This window comes from Ictidomys tridecemlineatus, chromosome 10 (genome assembly GCF_052094955.1).
Source record: "Ictidomys tridecemlineatus isolate mIctTri1 chromosome 10, mIctTri1.hap1, whole genome shotgun sequence".
In the NCBI taxonomy this organism is placed as follows: domain Eukaryota; kingdom Metazoa; phylum Chordata; class Mammalia; order Rodentia; family Sciuridae; genus Ictidomys; species Ictidomys tridecemlineatus.
In genome coordinates, this window is record NC_135486.1 from 106996381 (window position 1) to 107017912 (window position 21532).

Genomic DNA, 21532 nt, shown 5'->3' on the forward strand with positions numbered 1-21532 from the left:
AAAAACAATTCTGAATGAGGCATGGGAAAGACAAAAATAAAAGCCTAAAGACTTTTAAAAAATATAAATTTCATTCAAGGTGAAGGTAACATTTTTATGTCTTCAGTTAAAAAATGTTCAAGATATTGATATAATATCTAATGTCTATATAATATATAATTTCCTAGTTTAATCAATTTTTGTCAGTTAATTATTTTATCCAGTCACATGTCAAAATCTAGCTACTAGTTATGAAGTAGCATTCTGTAACTGGCTGCTGAGCAGCTTTCCCTGCAGAGCACACAGGCTGCTATAAATGAAAAATGCTGAGCATTTTATGGCCTATGCTGCTTTCTTAAGAACTAACATTTAAAAAGCAAAAGAAGGTAATAGGTAAATAAAGACTATGACATCTCTGGCTAAACAAGGGTGTATGTCATAAATGGGACAGTCTGAGCAAAGCTGGTGAAATGAGCGCACACAGCAGTGCGTCTGGTAGAGTGAAGATGCGTGCAGACAACAAGGGCGGAGGGCCACGGGACTTGAGCTGCGTACTCTGCTCCAGACCATGCTGGAAGCAGTTCTGACTCTCTCACCTGCCTGTTGAGCTTCACAGCCAGGATGGTGTTAGAGTAGCTGTAGTTGCAGATCTCGGTCCCCTTCTTAAAGTGGCAAACCTTTAGCTTCCTGGGAGCCTTGAGACTGACAATGGCCACCAGGCTGCTTGAGAACAATCTCTCTACGATGCACACATCTTCAGTGTCAGCTGCCATCAGGAAAGAAACAAACACATAGATGTATATTTCTCCAAGTAAACAGGCAAAACCTGCTCTTAAACAAATGCACAGCGAAGTGGCATGTGAGGTAGAGCTGCACAAGACAGTGGGGGTGGGTGGAATGGCGTTCTGATCATCTGGAACCAGGGAAATGCTGTCACTATACGTGAGGGCCATGCCCCTATGTGAAAATTCACACAAAAGGCAAATTACAGAATTATTTAAAAGCATTCTGTTGCTGGATTTCAATGGTGTGACTTAAATACACACTTGTTAGTTTAGAAAACCAAACTATAAGATCAGCTGAAAGAGGGCCCACCTCATTAAGACATAAACCATAGAGGATTTTTCTTTTCTTTTTTTCATATGGAGGACTCAACTCAGGGGTGTGGTACAGCTACCACAGAGCTACATTTCTAGCACTTTTTAAATTCTTTTAAATATTTTGTTTTAGTTTTAGGTGGACACAAGTCTCTCAGCCTCCTGAGTTGCTGTGATTAGAAGCATGTGTCAATGTGCCTGGCTTACGGATGGCTGTTAACTTGAAATGGTTTATCTTATGTTTTTCAACTTTACAATGGTGCAAAAGTGACCAGCAGTTGGGAGAACCTACAATTCTAAATCTTGAGTTTGGATCTTTCCCTGGATTAGTGACATGTAATATTTTGTTGTGATGCTGGGCATCAACAGCAAGCTGCAGCTTCCAGTAAGTTCTATGATCATAAGAGGAAAGAACCCACCCCTATAGGATGCTGTGTTGTTTATTTCAATGTTCAGTATGTCAGATGTAGTCATGTGGTCTCAATGGCTGGTACTTTCAACTTAGGCTGGCTTTGTGGAGAGGTAATCCCGTTGTTAAGTCAAGGAACATTAGTATCTCTTTTTTTTTTTTTATGTTTTAGTTTTTTTTTTTTTAGGTGGATACAATATCTTTATTTTTTTAATGTGGTGTTGGGGATCGAACTCAGTGCCCCGTGCATGCCAGGCGAGTGCACTACCGCTTGAGCCACATCCCCAGCCTGAACATTAGTATTTCTAAGAAAGCACATAATATCAATCAGTTCAACATGAATTTAACAGTCAAATGTGCTGAGCACTAGCCTAGGCACTAACATACTAGATGTCAGCTAAAGAACCAGACATATCCAAAGTGGCATAGCACATATTTATAACAACAACAACAACAACAAAAAGTAAGGGTTTGCCATTACTCAGAATGGAATGGGCAGTAAATCCAAGTACACAATTCTGAGCTCGTTAATAGTTGATTCATGGTTGCTTTTACCTAGCCAGCTGACATACAGAACATATTTACTTCTTTCCTACAGCAGTAAGAAAACTTTTCTTCCTGAGATCAAACCCAAAGGACTGCCACCACTGGGGAGGGGCCAGAGCGATGAATCTGGGAGGCAGAGGTACAGTCTATGACTGTCTCTGCCTGGCAGCAGCCACAGAAGGTGCCAACTCTGCCAGGATCTGACTTGCAAGAAGGGCAGAGCATAAGCATCCCTGCTGGCTCCTGGAGGCAGGATTTTCCCAAGGGCCTGATGTACAGCAGCATCCAGCCACTAGACCAGACAAACTCAGAAGAGACAGATGCAGATGCCAATTATCTGCAGCACAAAGAATCTCTGAGGACCAGAGGCTCAGGTTTGGTGACTGGCCTCTTCTATCCCTCAGGAAACCTGTAGGGATGCTAGTCATGACAATAAGTTGCTGGGAGGGTAAGGTATTAGGAGGGTCAGGAAGACAGGTCTTCAGGGCGGCCCCAGCAGCATGGGCTGGGCTGAGGACCTCCAATGCTACCAGCCATCCCCTTTGGACTCCCCCTTCTTACAGCTTACTCTCTTTGGAGTTTCACAGGTTGGCTACACTCAACTATGTCCATGTCCTTGCTTCCAGTGTTTACCAGTCCTAAGAGCATTAAGGAACAGAGCTCCCGGCTGGGCCGACAGGTAAGGACCAGAAGACTGGCTGAGTGCAGGTCTAACATTGTCCAATGCGGTGAAGCAGCTCCTTAGATAATGGGTGAATGGCAGAAAGTGGACTTTGGGCCTGACTGTGGCTATTTTCAAACTCTTCAAAGCATTTTGAAAAACAATCTCTTAGGGGCTTGGGGCTGGGGCTCAGTGGTAGAGAGCTCGCCTAGCACATGCAGGACCCTGCATTTGATCCTCAGCACCACATAAAAATAAATAAAGGTATTGTATCCTATTACAACTAAAAAATAAACATTTTTAAAAAAATCTCTTAAACTGCATCACCTCTAAAAATGGGCTAATCTGTGGCATTTAATTAGCAAAACTGCTTTTGGTGATGTTTAGCTGCTTTCACTCTAGTATTTGTGCTGCCCACATGGCTGGGCTGGGGCTCCGTGGCGGAGGCTTGCCTAACATTGTGAGGCCCTGGGTTCAATCCTCAGCACCACATAAATAAAAAAAAAATGTAGTGGCCAAGTGCCATTGCTGGATGTCTTGGTAGATACTGGGATTCAACAGTGACCTGGGGAGGAGGCTCAGGAAAAATCAGTTTAAAAATTAGATTCTGGCTTTTGGCTCCACTGTAACCAGCTGTGAGGCCAGGAATCAATTTCCTCAATGGTGAACTAACAGTCAGACTTCGAGCTTTATGAATGCTAGGACTAGGACAGATTATAGGAAACCCTGTTCTATATAAACCCTGGTTTTTAATTAAGAGTAAATTTTATTTAAATTCACTAGCCCCTTAAGTTAAATCAGGAGAGAAAGAGCTCAGTTCCAAATTCAGATGATCCTCACAATTCAGTTTCTGTATTTGTGATCCTGCCTCTTGCTAAAGTTTGTTTGTAAGCCAAACTCATGGGGCTTTTCAATCACTTTCAAAGACAAAGTGGTGAAAAACCCGAGTCCTCTGATGGGCATGTGCCCATGAAAGCTGAAATGATAGCAGTGCAAAAATGGAAAAAGAGCACAGGCAGCCCCTGGAGAAGTTATGCTGTGCAGAAGCAGAAATGTGGGGAGGGAATGGAAGGACAGGTTTAGTCAATTGAAGTTTGTCTTCAAATAGAGGAGCTACTGAACACACTGATAGATGCTGCAGTAGAAACAAGGTAACGGAGGGACCAAATCTCTGAATAAACTGGAAGGTGAAGGGATCTAGCAGAAGGATTGGTTTTAATACAATGGGAATTCCCTTTTCACAGCTGAACAGAGGGGAGGAAAGGAGATGGGACTAGATATAGGTGGGTAGTCACCTGGAGAAGGAAGGAGAAGGGACTCTCTGAGGAAGCACTAGCTCCTCTCTGGATCATGTATTTTTACTGGCTCTGAGTATTTTTACTGGTGGGAGGTTTTCCAAGTAAAGGTGGCCTGAGATGATCACCTCGGCGGGGAGTAGCAGATACAGTTATCAGAACAACCCAGGGCCACCAGCAGCCATGGGCAAGTATCCACTTGAGGTTATAGTAATAAATTAAAATCCAATCATCCAGAGAAAAATCTTATCAACTCAACAGATGCAGCAGAAGTGGGACAAAATTCAATGCTCACTCATAGTAAAACTCTAAGAATAGAAAGAAACACTAATGTTATGATTAATGGTAAAAACACTTGAGTTCTTTTCTGTGAGACTGGGTATAAGGCAGGATGCCCTCTCCTTGCTTTCTACTGGGAGTCTTGCACATTGCAATAGGACAACAAGAATAAAAAGGTACTCGGATCAAAAGGAAGATACTGGGTGTGTGGTGCACAACTGTAATCCCAGCAGCTCAGGAGGCTGAGGCACTAAATAACTCAGTGATGCCTTGTCTCTAAATAAAATACAAAACAGGGTTGGGGATGTGGCTCAGTGGTCAAGTGCCCCTGAGTTTAATCCCCACTACCAAAAAAAGGAAGATACCACAATACTCCAAAACATAAGCACAGGCAAAGACTTTCTCAATAGGACCCCTAAAGCCAAAGAAATATTACCAGAAGTTAATAAATGAAATGGCATTAAATTAAAAAGCTTTTGTACACCTAAGATTTGTGAGGCCCTGGGTTCAATTCCCCAGCAATGCAAAAGTGAAAAGAGAACCTACATAATGGGAAAAAAATCTTTGTTGATCTTCTGACAGGATAATATCCAGAATACATAGAGAACTCAAAAAACTTAGCTGGGCGTAATGGTGCATGCCTGTAATCCCAGTGGCTCTGGAGGCTGAGATGGGAGGATGGCAAGTTCAAAGACAGCTTCAGCAATGGTGAGGCACTAAGCAACTCAGTGAGACTTGTCTCTAAATAAAATACAAATGAGGGCTGGGGATGTGGCTCAGTGGATGAGTGCCCCTGAGTTTAATCCTTAGTACCAGAAAACAAAAAACAACACCAAAACTCCCAAATAATCTGATAACTAAATGGGCAAATGAACCAACCAGATACTTCTCAAAAGAAGAAATACTAATGGCCAACAATTATATGAAAAAATGTTCAACATCTTTAGCCATTAGAGAAATGCAAATCAAAACTACACTAAGATTTTGTCTCACTCCAAGCAGAATGACAGTCATCAAAACATAAAAAATAATAAATGCTGGAGAAGATGTGGAGAAAAAGGAACTCTTTTAACTGTTTGTGTGACTATAAATTAGTACAACTACTGTGTAAATCAGTATGGAGGTTCCTTTCCTCAAAAAAGGCTAGGAACCACTCTATGGCCCAGCTGAACACCTTTACAGCATTTATCTTGAAGAATTAAAGTCATCATACTATAGTGATACATGCTATATCATGTTTATAGCAATACAATTCTCAACAGCCAAATTATGGAACTAGTATAGGTGTCCATCAGTGAATGAATGAATAGAGAAAACATGGTACATAAACACAATGGAGTTTTATTCAGTCATAAAAAGGAATAAAATTATGTCATTTGCAGGAAAATGGATGGAATTTGAGAATATTATGTTAACTGAATTAAGTTAAGACCCTTATATGGAGCTAGAGAGGAAAAAGGAAAAGAAAAGTGGAGGGATCTCATGAAAATCCAAGGGAGATAGTAGAGAAAGGGGATGGGGTGTGTGTGGTCGGGGGTAGGGGTACAACCTTAAGGAAACTACAAAGCAACCATTAAAATTAATAAATCAAACAAAATCACAGAATGCAAAATTAAAAAACAAAATGAGTCTGGGGGTGTAACTTAGTGGGAGGGTTTACTTAGCATGCACAAGACTCTGGGTTAATCCCCACCACAGAAAAAGAATTTAAAAAAAATTTTTTTTTTTTTACAAAAATAGAGTATATTTTTATGAGCTAGCATTAAACAACTGGAAATGAAATAAAAATTGCATCTGAAATACTACCTAACTGTAAATTATTAGGAATAAATTTAACAAATGATGCAACACTTCCATACCAAAATGTACAATACATTACTAAGACAAAGAGCTAAATGACAAGAAAATGTAACAGGCTCATGGACTGGAAACTCAATATTGTTAAAAGATATCAATTCTCCTCAAAATGATTTCTGTGTTTAATGCCATCCTTAGCATTCTGTAGACATTGAAAGCTACTTTAAAATTCTATATGGAAAGGCAAAATAATCTAGATCTACACCAACATAAGACTATGTTGAAAAAGAACAAAGATTAACAAATAAACCAATGGAAGAAAATAAAATGCCCCCAAATAGTACCACACTTACAGGACTGTAATATAGGTCCCAAAGTGATCCCACAAGAAAAGAAAAATCTTTTTCACAAATGACGCAATAGGAATCCATAAGGAATTTAACCTTGATTCATACCTCATGACACACACAGAAATTAATTTCAGATGGATCACTGACTTAAACATAAAAGAAAACTTTCCATGCACAATTCCAACTATAGAACTTTCAAAGTGCATATATAAAAAGAGCTTCATAACTTGAGAGTAGGCAAAGGTTTCCTAGATAGGACACAGAAAGCAAAAACCTTAAAAAAAAAAGAAAAAAAGAAAAATCAAAATTTAAAAGATAAAAATAAAATTAAGAAATAAAAATTAAGAAAACAGGCAAACTAAATTAGAAAAAAAAGAGTCACAAATCATTTTGAATGAAGGATCTTTATCCCCCAATTCAATAAAGCAACAACCAAATCTAAATAGGGGGTGATAGTATGAAGAGACATTTGAAAAAACATATGCAAATGGACAACAAACACACCAAGTGTTCAACATCATTAGTCACCAGGGAAATTCAAAATAAAATCACAATGAGGAGTGGGGTTCACTCACTGATAGAGCGCATGCTTAGCACACAGCAGGCCCTGGGTTCCAACCCTGGCACTTATGCACATGCATAAGAAAGACTAAAATCAAACAGTGATACAACACCAGATGTTAGTGGGCACAGAAACCGGTCTCTCAGCATAGATAGGAATACAGATGATATACCCACTTGGGTGAAAGGTCTGGTAGTTCTATACAACTGAATACTTTATCTACTCAACAATTCCAGTAAGACATTCACCCAAGATAAATGAAAACGTATGCCCAAAAAAACTTGTACAAGAATGTTCCTATCAGCTTTATTCGTAGTAAATTGAACTGGGAAGAGCCCAAATGTCCATCAGAGAATATATATTCATATGCCAAGCACATGAGACATGCAAAAATATGAACAGATCTCAAAAAAACTTATGCTGAGCAAAAGAAATGTCAATGAAAGAGTAGATGCTACATTCTGTATGAAGTTCAAGGATAGACAAAGCTGAAGTGGTAGAAAAAACACTGGTAGCTTCTGGGGGCAGAAAGGAGGAGAACTCAACCGGGAGGGAGTCTGAATGGTGCCTTCTGGAGATGGTAAACCTCAAGAGGGCTTACCAAGGTGTGGGTGTGTGTCAAAACTCAGAATGTTTGCTTAAGATTTGAGCATACTATTGTGTGTAAACTTTACTTTTTTAAGGGGGGGAAAAAAAACACCCAAGAAAACACTGAACTCCACTTGGTACAAGGAGTGAGGCAGTGCTTGGGCACTGTGATGGTGTCTGTGATGCACTCTGAAGCGCACACACACTGAATGAGTTGGATAATGGCCTGTGCTGATAGGACTAGTGACAAACTATCACCAACACAGTCTAAACTGAGGATAGATGGGTGTTTGCTGGAATGTACTTTCAACTTTTCTATGGAAATTTCCATTAATAAGATCTTGGAAAAAGAAGAGGAAGTAATGTAGTCAGTTATCTCAAAGTAACACAGAGGGAGAGGATCTCTGGGTTGGAGTGTCTGCTCATCTTCTCATCCAACTATGATTCTGAAATGATTTTTCTGAAATTTTTATGAAATAAAGTAGAGGATATTTCTTTCAGAATTTTTAAAATGAGGAATGAAGGCAGGAAAACTCTTTAGTGATAAACATTCATAAGAGTAAAATGAAATAAACCTCCATATGCCTACCATCTAGATAAACACATTAACTATTATTTTTTTTCCTACCTGAGTATCTTGATCCCTCAGTGCTTTAGTAAAACCCTCTAAACAAAGAAGGACTCAGGAAAAATGTCTTTTCTAGACATGAAATGAAAGTGGAAGACTTTGTAAATCAAAAAACCTGCAGGTGGATAGAGAATTCACTGTAAAACATGGTACCAAGGTACTGGAGGACAATGCTGAGCAAAGTCGTAACAGGAGTGGAGGATGTTCTGGTGGTGGAGCCTTACAGGACCAGACTGAGCCATGCCTTGGAATGGTGAAGACAGACATAAGTAAACAAGGTGAAAAAGCAAATGACACCCCAGAAAAAAGTATTTGCCAACCACAACAAATGGCTTATTGCTTTAAATCTATAAAAGACAAATAACCCAACAAAAAAGCAGGCAAAGAAAACAAACAGGCAGTTACCTGAAAAAAGGAAAAGGCAGCAAATGAGTACATGAAAAAAAGAGTTCCACTTGCATCGACTGGAGAATTGTAAATAATGAAGGCAAATGGATTTTACAAACTTCAGAGTGTGAATAGGAAATTGCATGGTGATGCCTAACCTGGGAGGGGTGTGAGGAAGCAGGCCAGTTCACACCCTGGCAACACACACATAAACACTACCTTTGCTAAGGGCAGTGAGGCAGAGTCCTTCCATTTTAAAATGCATACTTCCCATTCCAGGAAGCTACAGTACAGTTATGCTCACAAGCGGGCAAAACAAAGAAGTCCACTTCTGCAGGTCTACTCAAGAGAAATGAAAACATACATTCACACAGGAACTTGTGCACAAATGTTCAAGGCAGCACTATTTACAATAGCCCCTAGATAGAAACAACCCAAATGTCCAGCAACAAAATCATATATCCATACAATAAAAATAAGCAATAAAAATAAGTGAAGTACTGATACATGCTACAGCAGGGATGAACCATGAAAACATTCTAAATGAAAGAAGCCAGACACAGGATTCCATTTATCTCAAATGTCCAGACAGCAAATCTATAGACGCAGAAAGTAGATTAGTGGTGATGCAGGGCTGGTGGGAGGAAACAGGGAGTGACTGCTAATGGACTTAGGGTCACTTTGGGGGATGATAAAACATTTTAAAATTAGATTATGGTGGGGTGCACAACTTAGTAAATATACTAAAACCCACTGGATCATACACTTTAAACAGATTTATATACCATAAGAGATATATAAATTACATTCCAAAAGGGCTGTTAAAAAACACAATAAAAAAACCTTAGGCAGCCTATTGCAGAAATCTGAACTTTGGCTGATATATTAAGATCTGATGCAAGCAAGTAACAAGGGACTCTGATTGTCAAGTCATGCTGCTCATGAGAAAATGGGCCACACAGGACAGAAATTAAGTAGACCCTCCCAGAGACCACAGTCCAGGACCTCAAGTGGATATCCTGGGAAATATCCAGATGGATATCCAGGGTCTGTGAAACCACTGAAATCATACAATAAATGTAGAGTTTTCTGGGGGGAAACATCTGCAACTGCCATCAGATTTCCAAGGGAGTTTTTACCAGGATGAAGTCAAATGGCGGAGGAACACCAGTGTCTCCAGAATGAACACAGAACATAATTTAAATTTCACACTCAAGAGAACTTTCTAATGCACAAGCATACATGGAACCCACATACACGGACCATTTTCCACTAAACTACAGACAGCTTGGCCCTTCCTGGAAATAAAATGGTAAACAATGAATTGGGTTAATTGTGAAAGATATGACAGTCAAACGGGAAGAAAAAGATACAAGGCTGTGTCACTGCTCAGGATGGCATGGTGCCAGCACACCAGTGCCAGAATGTACTCAGACTGACAAAGAGAAAGTATGAACATGAACTCCATGACCTCAAGTGGATAAGGCCTAGCTTTTAGGACTCATTCTAGGTGGCTTCTGTCACAATTTTTGCCAATGTTCTTCTTAGAGATTGCCTACCTGAAAATCTAACTTAGAAAATTAATTACTTGATTGAAGCAAGAACGTTGCTTTGCTTCTGCTGGCAGAGTTTCTAGCTGGCAATGATAAAGCTCCTAAAGTGGGAGGAACAAAGCCATTAAATAATTGATAGAACACACTTCCGCACAAGCCTGTTGGATGCCTGGAGCTCTATGGGGATGCAAGTTAAGAGCCTGATATTCCATTACAACAGATTTAGGCAATGAGGGGCTACTAGAGTTTCTCCATTACTATAAATCTCACTGAAATTAATATTCCAAACAGCACATGGCCTGTCAAATAGAAATGATTTCAGAAAGCACTATTTCTCAAACCTTAAGATGCAGATGATGGCTGTAAAATAAATGATGATTAGTTTCTCAGCCAAGCAAGAAGGCTGATAAAAGGGGTTATATATTGATGGATGCATTTCTATAATTTTCATAGGCTCCATTCACTTCTGCTGAGTTAAGGAACATTCTGCTTGTGTTTTGGAACTGAATGCTTCATGAGGTCTGCTTTCCTAGTTCAGAAATGTATAAAATGCAAAGAACATATACACTGTAGAATCTGAAAAAGCTAACTTCTGAACTTTTATTTTTGCCTAATAATGGAGGATATTGTTGCAGTAATATTTTAGAGAAAAGGGACCACATATCTGTGCACTGTGTTTCTTTAAACAAGAAATGCATCTACAGAGAAAGAATGAGAAAACATATGGAGCATACATCAACAATGGACAAGTTTATCTGAGTATCTGCAACTTTCCCCTAAGTTTAAAATTACGATAACACAGCAAAAAAAATCTTACCATGCTTCTGAGTAAAGATTTTAGTTTTTGTTTGTTTTCAAGAAATAAAGAACAAAAGCAGTTGTCGACCTTGCTTTTCCCCTAAACTGGTTCGGGCTCATTCTTTCTGTAATAGTAACAGACTGAAAGCAAAGATTTGACTTTATGATGTATCACAAAGAGTTGAGAGTACAAGCCAACACTGAGCCTGAACTAAAATACGGAGATATGAAGCAAGATCCTTTCAGTTTACTTATAGAAGAGAAGAATGCTAGAAAACAACCTTGATGTTCAGTAGAAAACTAACCTGTTTCCTGACATTCTTTTCTCTGCTCAAAGTGAGAGAGGAAAGGTAGATAATGTTCTAGGGAAAGAACAATAAAACAGCTTTAGTTTAAAAGTATTAACTCCAAAAAATTCATTTTATCTATTTTAAAGTACCAAAGTTCACTAGGTGGAATACAGAAACTAATATTCCTCCTTAAAAAGACACTACTAAGACATTAAATTAGATTCCACCAAAAGCCAGCAAACTTTATGTTGAGAAAAAATAAAAAATAAAGGTTTTTATACTCTTATACCCTTTCTAAGAATTGGGCCTCTAAACAAAGTCAAATTGAGAATTTCAAAACAGATGACTACAGTGACTATGGCAACAGTTTAATAGCACAATTCGGGCATTTCATTTGGATACAGACTTAATAAATGTTCCAGCCATTCATAAAAGCCAGGGATCCACTTCCAGAGATAGGACTAGTCTTCAGGAGAGAAGATCACATTTGGAGAGGTTCAGGAAAGCTCACGGATGCCTGAGATCAGCAATCACTGATTCACACCTATCTTATCACCCAGATCACACCTTCAGCTCTACCTAGAAGAAAGGCTTTTTGGGAAGATTTAGTAAGCACCAGGAGGCAAGTCTGAGGACAAAAGGGAGTAAATTAGTGAGACAGCCAACAGGAGCCAGGCAGGGATGAGTCTGAGGCTTGGTTTACTAAGAGGGCCTTACCTTGGGGTAGCAAGAGGAACTGCAAGGAGCTGGACACTAAACTTGGAAGGGAGGACACTCAAAGGCTCACCTACAGAGAGGAACCAGGGCCCCTCACCTCCTAGTGGGCCATGAGAACACTGTACAAGTAAGCAGCACAAAGCAATCCTAGTGTCTTCACCTTGTGTTAACAGGTGAAGGAGTGTTGTTTATGTCTATTTGCTGTTGATTGCATCCCCCAATCAAGACTTGAAACAAACACTTCTGGTCCTCTTCCATTTAGATGCAAGTGTCATGGAGGTGGAAATGCTGTCATTCCTGTCTCCAACCACCAGAACAGGCTGGCTCATGCAGGTCCTCAAGACTAGAACATTCACTGAATGAGTGCACATGTGTGAACATGAGACATCTAGTCACACAAGCTCGATGAACCTCCCATTCTTGAGATAGTAATAATAAATGTTCCATAATGGAACATAAACCACAGAGAAAACAAAGCTGACAATATTGGAACACTCAGAAGAAAATTCTGGCGAGGTCTGGCATTTTGGGGAACCCAGTTACCCAAATCTTAATGTTCATGCAGAGAAACAAAATGATAGTCAAGTCTCCCCTGAACCCATATCCCAGTGTGATAAGTTAGAAGTGGCATAGTGTGAATACTGCACTCCTTACTTCCCCAAAGCAAGGATCCTTAGCTTAGGTCAGGGCCACGACAGATTAAGGTCTGCCTACAATGTAAAATACAGAGAGGGAGAAAATATTTATAAACCACATATCCAACAAAGGACTAGTACCTAAGATATATAGAGAACTTACAATTCTTAGCAAACACAAAGCCACACAATGAGATAGTACTGTACTTATCTATCAGAATGGCTAAAAAAAAATAAAGGGGTAACACCAGATGCTGGTAAGGATGTAGAGAAATCAGACCACTTATGGTACAGCCACCCTAGAAAACAGTTTGGCAGTTTTAAAAAAATGTACATGTGCAATATCATATGACTCAGCAATTGTTCTCTTGGGCATTTCAAGAAATGAAAACTCACGTCCAAAAAAAAAAACCTATACATGAGTGTTCACAGCAGCTTTATTTGTAGAAGCCCCAAACTGTAATAGCCTACATGTTCTTTCGACAGGTGAATGGTTAAACTGTGATACAGTCATACTGTGGAATACTACTGGGCTGCAAAAAGAAGAACTGTTGACATATGTATATATATATATATATATATATATATATATATATATATATATATATATATATATAAACAGCTTGGATGAATTCCTAAGAAATGTGCTGACCAAAAATATAATCAAAAGATTATATTCTTCTGCTATGGCTGGATATGGTTTGAGTGTCCCTCATAGGTTAGTTTGTTGGGGGCTTGGTTTCAAGGTGGCGCTTTTGTTAGGTGATGAATCCTCTAAGAGATGGTGCCTAGTGAGAGGTCCTTCGGTCACTGGGGTCCTACCCTCAAAAGGCATTAAAGTAGTTCTCTCAAGAGAGAGTTGTTATAAACAGTGCAAGCCTGGCCCTACCAAGTCTCTTTGGCTTCCAGGTTTCTAGATGTGATTGTCTGCTCCCTCATGTGCACACATCTTTGTGTAGCCAGGAGGGCCTTCACTATAACTGAACCAATGCAGCCAAAGTCCTTTTCTTCATAAGTTAGCTTATCTCATGTATTTTGTTATGAAGAAAAGATAGCTTATCTCAGGTATTTTGTTATAGTGATAAAAAACTGACTAATATCATTTTCAAACTTAAGAAACTAAGATCAGTAATTGCCAGGGATTAGTGATGGGGGATGGGGTTGTGGAAGGGAGGCTAATGTGGTTATGAGGGCAACTGGAAGATCTTTTGGTTTTAGAACTGTGCAGTATCTTTACTGTGGTAATACAGCAATCTCCATAGGTATTAGGAGTATACAGAACTTGAATGCAAACAAATAAGCACAGGTAAAACTGGAGAAACAGGAACAGGAAAGAAGGACATCAATATTCTGACTGTGACATTATACTAAGGCTTTACAAGATGTTATCATTGGGGGAAACTGGACAGGGGTACAAGGGATCCACATTATTTCTTGTAAACACACAAGCATCTCCAATTATCTTAATTAAAAAATTATTTATGGGGGAAGATTCAAACCTTTCCATTGTGGTCTCCCTGGGTCTATACCTTCAACTATTTCTTCACCAAGTATTGTTTTACATATAGTCATTGTTTTCCAAGACTGAAAACAATCTCAGAGACAGGCCTATTTGTTTTGGAAAAAAATAAAAAGAAACTGAGGCCTAGAAATGAAGTAATCCCCTAAAGCTACATAGTAAGTGGCCAAACAAGCAAAGCACATGACCCTTCTGCTACTCCACACTACCTCTTTGATTCGTAGGCTACTCAAGTGCTATAAAATGACAACTTGAGAAAACAAATTGTTCCTGCAGGAGCTATAAAAAATTTTCAATTTTCTGGAAGACCTTTATAAGAGTAAGCTAACTATTTTAAAATGGTATTAAAAAAGGAAGAAATTATGGAATAATATACATGATAAGATTCCCATAAAACAAAATTCTAAATGTATAATTTACATGTACGTAAATGCACAGAAAAAGAGCTAAAAGAATATCTAGAGATTGTCACTAGTTGTCCCTCCCGGGAGACCAAAGTGAAAGAAGAGGAATGGTCAAGGGGCATCTGAACTTGAACCACCCACAGTGCTTGAGTTTAAGTCTTCATTCCAATTCAGGTACAACTGGTCTACTTTTTTTTTTTTTTTTTTTTAAGAAGGGAAAAAAGAAAACAAACACTTACTGCATTCATAGATCTGTTCCAGCTTATCCACAGAAGAAAGGGAGAAAAATTTATAACCGGACTTACTACCAACAGCTAGGGACCTGCAAAAAAGCCAAATTCAGAAATAAGAGCTGATACATGTAGATAGTGATAATGCACAAACTCCCATGTCAGTTAGTAACCAGCATTCCTACCAGAAATTAGCATAGATCAAGTAATTTCACCCAGTTTATATCAGGTGTGTGGCAGAGGAAGTTGCTATAAAAAAAAAAAAATCAATAAAATACAGACAATACTCTTATTTGAAAGTTACATACTTTTTCTGGATATCTACTGTACAGGACAATGGCTATAATAATAAAAATATACCACATACTCAAAACACTTCTCACTACAAAGAAAGTAACTATATGAGGTGATGGATATACCTTAATTAGCTTGATTACATCACTTTATAATGTATACATGTATTAAAGAATCATATTGTACAATTTAAATATATACAATTTATCCATCAAACACAAAACTGGGGAAAAGATTAAAATAAAAACACTAAAAAAAAAAACCAACTTACAAAACTCAAGTTTGAGATATGAATGAAAAAATGATCAGCCCTAAATTACTGATTCCCTCACAACAAACTGGGGATTCTCAAGGGATGCATATAGGGAGTCCACTAGGGTCTGAGAAGTTAAGCAAGCTGGTACTGTGTTCTAAATTTTAAAGATGTTTACAACCTCTGTGGACTTGGCATCTTTCTGCATTTCAGTAAGCCCTTTCACAATCATGTCTCAATCACCTAGGTTGTATTATGGCTGAACAACAGGGTGGAAGCAAAACAAACCCAAAAGCTAACTTAGAACACTGTTGGCTTAGAAAGAGAAGGATCCCTTCTGAAAGCTTCACATTTAAGATGCCATTTTAACTACTCAACAGTCCTGCTTTAGCAAAGAGGCTTGGAAAAACCTCAGGAGCTCGCCCAACCCTCCCCAGTGCAGGGGACCAGTGACACCAAATGAAGGATTTCCTGATCAAAAAATCCTTCTCTCCCAAATGCAACCGAACAAAGAAAACAGAAAAGAGAAGAAAGTGCACCCTTCAGAAACAGAAAGAATGCGCAAATAAAGCAGGAAGTGGTGGGATATAGGAAGAATCAGATACTAAGATCACTTTTGTCTGTAATGTCTGGAAGAATGTGAAAACAAGTGGATAAACCAGAAGACCAGAAAGAATGAAGATGGACATTTCATACTACTAGCATCTGTACCCCACAATAAAAACGAGAGGTATTTTAATGATCATGTCATCTATTAAAAATCTTTTAGATTTCCAAGTCTTACATGCACATGTGGAAGATATATAAAATGTAAGAAGGAAGCAACTATTAATAGGTTACACTGGTTCAGTCACACTGGTGGAGAGCAGAAACAAAAAATTTCTACCAGCTTTTTGATTTTTCTTTGCAAAACACTTTTCTATATTGAATTATTTTTTAAAAAATATTTTTAGATGTCATTTATTTAAATATGGTGCTGAGAATTGAACCCAGTGCCTCACACATGCTAGGCAAGTGCTCTACCACTGAGCCACAACCCCAGCTCTCTTTCCTGTGTTCTTAAAGCAAGGAAAAGGCAAATTCTTTTGAACTGATGGTTTCATCTACCCAGTATCAAATGGACAGACTGTAGGGCTTTGATAAAAATATTTTCCATGGCTGAGGGTGTAGTTCTATGGTACATGTGCTTAGCATGCAAGAAGCCCTGGATTCACTCCTCAGTGGCACTCGCACGCACACATGTACACACAATTCCTAACTTCAGTTTTGCTGATAGCCGTCACTTTTCCTCATGACTATATCATCATTAGCAGCCCTTTCCTTTTCTAATTTGCTGATTTGGAAACCAAATCATCAGTTATTAGCATAACTTATAAAATAAGCTTAGAAAAGGCCTTTCCCATGAGCAAGATTAATGAGCCTTAGAATCTGATCCTTGAGTGTGAGTTTCCCTGACTCTCAAGTGTGCTCCCCACAGACAGTTAAAACCAGGCTTTGCCAATCAAGCTTGATGTTCTTATAGATATTCAGAAACTGATTTTGAATACTAAATGCCTCAGCTAGAAGCTTAATCTCAAAGCCTATAAAATTTATTGTGTACTCCAATCAGTAAGAAATTGAAGTAAAAAAATCCCAAGTACTTTTCTGAGGTGTAGATATAGTATTGTAGGAACATAAACTTTTATCAGTAAAGGTAGGCAGTTAAAAATGATGTTAAGTTGGCTGGGAGTCTAGCTCACAGGCAGAGCACCAGCTGAGAATGAGCAAGACCCTGGGTTCACTGCCCAGCACAAACATAACAAAATACTGCCAACACTAGTAATCAGGTTCACACACCCCTCACTGATTTTGCTTTTAATAATTTCCCTTGATTTGCCTGACCACAAAATGGCAGATATGAGAAAGGTAGAATAGGAAAGTATGAGATTTACTCTAATGAATAATTTTATTAGCAATAAATGTTTGTATTTTTCTAAGAGTTAACAGAGTGGTATCTTTAGGATCAATGGGTAAATAAAAGCAAACACACATACAGACCTGTTTGTTTAATGCTCCCCACCCCCTCCCACTGCATGCCCTCAACTGTGCCTGGTAATCAAATCCAGAGACCCTGATTTGGTCCTTTGCAGAGACTAGGCCTTTCTTTGTTAGAGAGGAGAAGCAAGTGTCTTGAACACTCTGAACCAATCCTCTTTACCTTCATCACCCCTCCCCTTCTTCCTTCACTTCTGGAGCTGCCCTAGACAGACATTCCTGAGCCTTTCAGGGATTCTGCAGTGATTCTTAGCTTTCTCTACTAGCCATTTAGGATGCAGTTTCCTTTAACACTTGCTAGTTTCCCAATTTTGTTGCTAGCACCTCCTTTCTCATTCTTCCTACCCTATGAGTTGAGCCCTTTAAAATATCTTTTATGACATTTATGAGGATTTTGGGAGGAAGCCAAAATAAATGCTTGTGTTTGAGCCACCACATTTAACTAAAAGTCTCTGAAACTGAATTTAAACTTGAGCATTCAACATCTAAAAGGTAGCAACTTCCACCAAAAAAAAAAAAAAAAAGGAAATCAATGCTTTTTTTTATTTGACTGCCTTATCTCTTCTCTAACCTGTTCTTACTCATCAGTCCATAAAGGCCTTTCCCTTTCATTATCTTCAAGAAAAGGCCATACTTGATTACGAGATTATGTGGACCAGGTCAACACTGTAAACAGAAAGCAGCCTGTCCCTGCTGCCAAGTGACTTGGTAGGTCTTGGCACCCTCACTTAGGACCATGGCTGCTCAGAGTTCATGGCAAAGACAGTACCCCTTCCCCAATGCACATGTCTCACCTCAGATGTGCACCTGGATAGCCCTAATGTCTTTTACACTCATTGGGAGACACATAAAATTCTTTCCTTCACCAAATTTTCTTCCCATGACCTTATCACTGTTCACCTAGAATCCACACCAGAAACTGGAAGTCATCCAGCTCTCCCTTGACTGCACCAATCATGACCCATGGGTCACACAAGTCCTGATGGCTAATCAGTCTCCTCCCCACTGGTCACTGTTGGCAGTGTGATTTTCAACTATATCCTCTGCACAGCAGGCAGAATGACCTCCAACTTTAGGGTGGAAGGAGCCTTACAAACCATCTTCAAGTTCCAGATGAGGACACAGTGGAGAGCAGTACCTCAATGAACAGTTAACTGTCAACTGGAAACATAAGAAACACAGTGGAAGGAAACAATCACTACTTCCAGACATTTCAAAACATCAGTCTATAAACACCAGGTTTGGGAAGTCAAGTCCCTTTATTCTATTTCTTTCAGAAATGTTTAAAACTGATTTGGCCACGTCACTAACTTCCCATAAGCTGTTGTATCCACTGGAAAAATTTAGTCCCTGATATTTCCACTTAAGAGGCAAGTGACCCTCTGACTCTTATTCACTGGTTCACTCCATTCAAAAAACCAAGAAGTGCTTCAATATAAGCCCTCTGCAGTGTCACTTTCAGAAACCAAGATGAAAACCTACCAAGCAAAAGAGAGGCGACCACGACCAGCTGCTCTTGCTGTCTCTTTCACTGCTCTAATTAAATAATAAAATCAAAAACCAGATGGTAAAAAGCAAATAAAATGTATTCACTTTTAGGATAAGAATCATGGGGGAAAAAACTCATAATATTTGAAATATGACCAATATAAGAAAGGTAAAAGTTACAGTTTGTGTGGAATGAATATTGTGGTAAGCATTTAAAAGATAGAAGACCAAGTGAAATTACTGTATGACATACATATATGCTATTAAGTAAATGGCCTCCAAATGTCGTCTTTGAATACAGTAGATGTGGATTCTTGATAGACACCCTTTGCCTTGCTAAAAACTGCATTCTTCAGTTAAAATAAACACTGGTGTCAGGAAGGGACGGAAAGGCACGAACCACAAAGCCTTTCCACAAGAACTTTTCTATTTCTTTTTCTATTTCTTTCAAGTGTAGCTTTAAAACAAATTATAGTCATGTTAATCTAACAAACTTTTAGTATAATTCTAACTTACTATTCCCTCCAATTTATGTATAAAGTACATCAAGGACTCTTTGGAAGTCAAAATTCTGACACCAAAATCTTCTCTTGAACTAGTAACTTCGAGACTGAGGAGTGGGCAACATATGATTTCCAAGTCTCCAAAGGTTCTACTTCAGGCCAGAGTGACATCTCTTATTATATAGGGAATATGGCAGTGCGCTTAAAATAACACAAGACAACACCGTTCTTATATTTGACTTTCCTCAGGTATTTATAAGTAACTAGTGAAAAGCTGATAAAGTGGTAGAAAATCTTTTGGAAATTCTCTCATTTAGACAAGGCATAAAACTCCATGATACTACCATTTCTTACTGGTTTCAAAATATAAAGGCTTAGAAACCAAGATCAGAATTGGTCTGAAAGGTCCTCTTCCCTACCTAGATTACTACAGTCTATCCCAATTATAACAAACTGCAACAGGTTGTCTACAGTTTTTGTTGCACTGGATTTCAGTCATACACACAACACTACATATTTGATACTTTTACTGTTTATAGATTACTACATCATTATTTTTAAATTCAACACCTTCAGAATTCTGCTCTGAAGGTAGAGAAAAGCAGAGTGGAAAGAATGCTGCAAGAGCGCTCAGGAGACAGGATTCCATTCCTGCCCTCATCACTGTTAACCAATCATGAGACTCAGCCAAGTTCTGAACCTTTCTGCATTTCAGTTCCCTGATCTGTAGTTGAAGCAGGTGATCTGCCCCTTTCCAACTCCCAACACAGCCCCAATGTGTGACTGTCTTCCAACATCTCACAACTTTGGGAAGACGCTATTGAGCACCTGTGGCACACCTCCGACCTGGTGTTTTCCAATCTACAATTAACTTTTAATTAGGGGGAAAAAATCTCTTTTTACTTTGCTAATTTCATTCTGCCAGGAGCAACCCACTATTTAGTCTGAGGCCAAGTGACCCACTCCTCCTCTTTTTACATCACTTCCTCTTACTCACTTCCCAAGATGGCTCGCCTCCCTTCCAGGCCTATAACTCATCCTTCCTTCTCCAGTAACCTCATCTATTAACTATGCTCACAGGGCATCCCAGGCAGCCTCTGAAGAATCCGTTTCCGACCCATGTCAAATCTGGACAAAAGCATTCAGAATCCACGGGTTGGCATTAAGGTCTTTTCAAATTGCCCCAAGGAAGAACCACCCCTGGAAGCACTGGAGTCCCCGGGCACGTCTTTCTAACACTTCTCTGGGCTCATTGCTAAGTTTGTCTCTTGTCTGAAGGCGTCAAAGTCACCTGCCAAAAAAGAACAAGGGAAGAAGGAAAAGAAAAGAAATCAAAGCGAGAGAAGGGGCTCTCGGAGGAGGAGAACGCGGATGGCGAGAGTGGGCAAAGAGGGCTGAGCCAGGAGGAGGGGGCGGGGACGCGGAGGCCACCCATGCCCACCACTCGGCAGGCGGCCGCCGAGAAGTTCGGCCCCAACTTTGTGAGAAGCGAGGTCCGACGTCAGCCTCCAGCCAGCAGGTGGAAACAGCCCTGCTCCATCCCCTCGTCGCCCGAGGTGCACCGCCAGAGGGTGCGCGGGGAGGCCCCCCGCGAGGCAGCCTCGGGCCTGCCCTCACCCCGACCCAGCCCAGCCGGCCGCCACCCCGGCCCGGTTCGGTCCGACCCAACCCAGACCCCGATCCGGCCTTACGTATTGTCCTGATTGAAGTTGGCGAAAAGCAGCTGGCCAGCGCCGGCCTCGCCGCTCTGGCTCGCCAGGTTCATGGCTGCGCGCGGTGGGGCGGCCCGTGCGGGCGCGCGCGGGGGCGGGTCTGGCTGCGCTCAGGGTCGGCGTCCGGCCCCGCTCGCCGCCTGGGTCGCTGCCACTCGCTGCTGCGGGATCAACCGCCGCCTCATCCCGGCCCCGCTCTTGTTTATGCTCCGGAGCCGGGGCGTCCTGCGCGCTTGCGCGGCTCCACCCCCCCGCAACGCACGTCCTCTCGGCGCAGGCGCACGGCCGAGGCCACGCCCTCTCACCTCCGGCCGGGCCAGGGTTCGGGTCAAATACTCACGCGTGGGACGCGCCGTGGCGTGCTGCGGGAACGCATGCGCCTGGGGAGGAGAGGGTGGACGCTTTCTTGTGCGTGCAGCGGTCACCTTATTAATGCTGAGGGAGCCACCAAAGGCCGGTGCATCCCGTGGTATTTGATGCTCGCTGCAGCCTGGCGTAGAGAATGTTATATCCTCACTTTGTAG

The 21532-nt window shown here is 40.3% G+C and overlaps 1 protein-coding gene across 3 annotated transcripts in view; it reads right to left on the reverse strand.

Moving 5' to 3' along the window:
- The window catches only part of Wipi2 (WD repeat domain, phosphoinositide interacting 2), a 37629-nt gene extending 16364 nt beyond the window's left edge, over positions 1–21265 (reverse strand). For 2 of the 3 annotated variants that reach the window (XM_005340045.5, XM_005340043.5), the window contains exons 1-3: positions 20988–21264; positions 14734–14816; positions 576–745 (exon numbers count right to left, since the gene is read on the reverse strand). In XM_005340045.5, the coding sequence (XP_005340102.1) occupies positions 576–745; positions 14734–14816; positions 20988–21061 (327 nt within the window). In that variant the 5' untranslated portion in view covers positions 21062–21264. Of the gene's footprint in view, positions 1–575; positions 746–14733; positions 14817–20987 lie in introns of all 3 variants that reach the window. The other variant, XM_013365070.4, reaches the window with a different exon arrangement.
- Between the last annotated feature and the right edge of the window lie 267 nt (positions 21266–21532).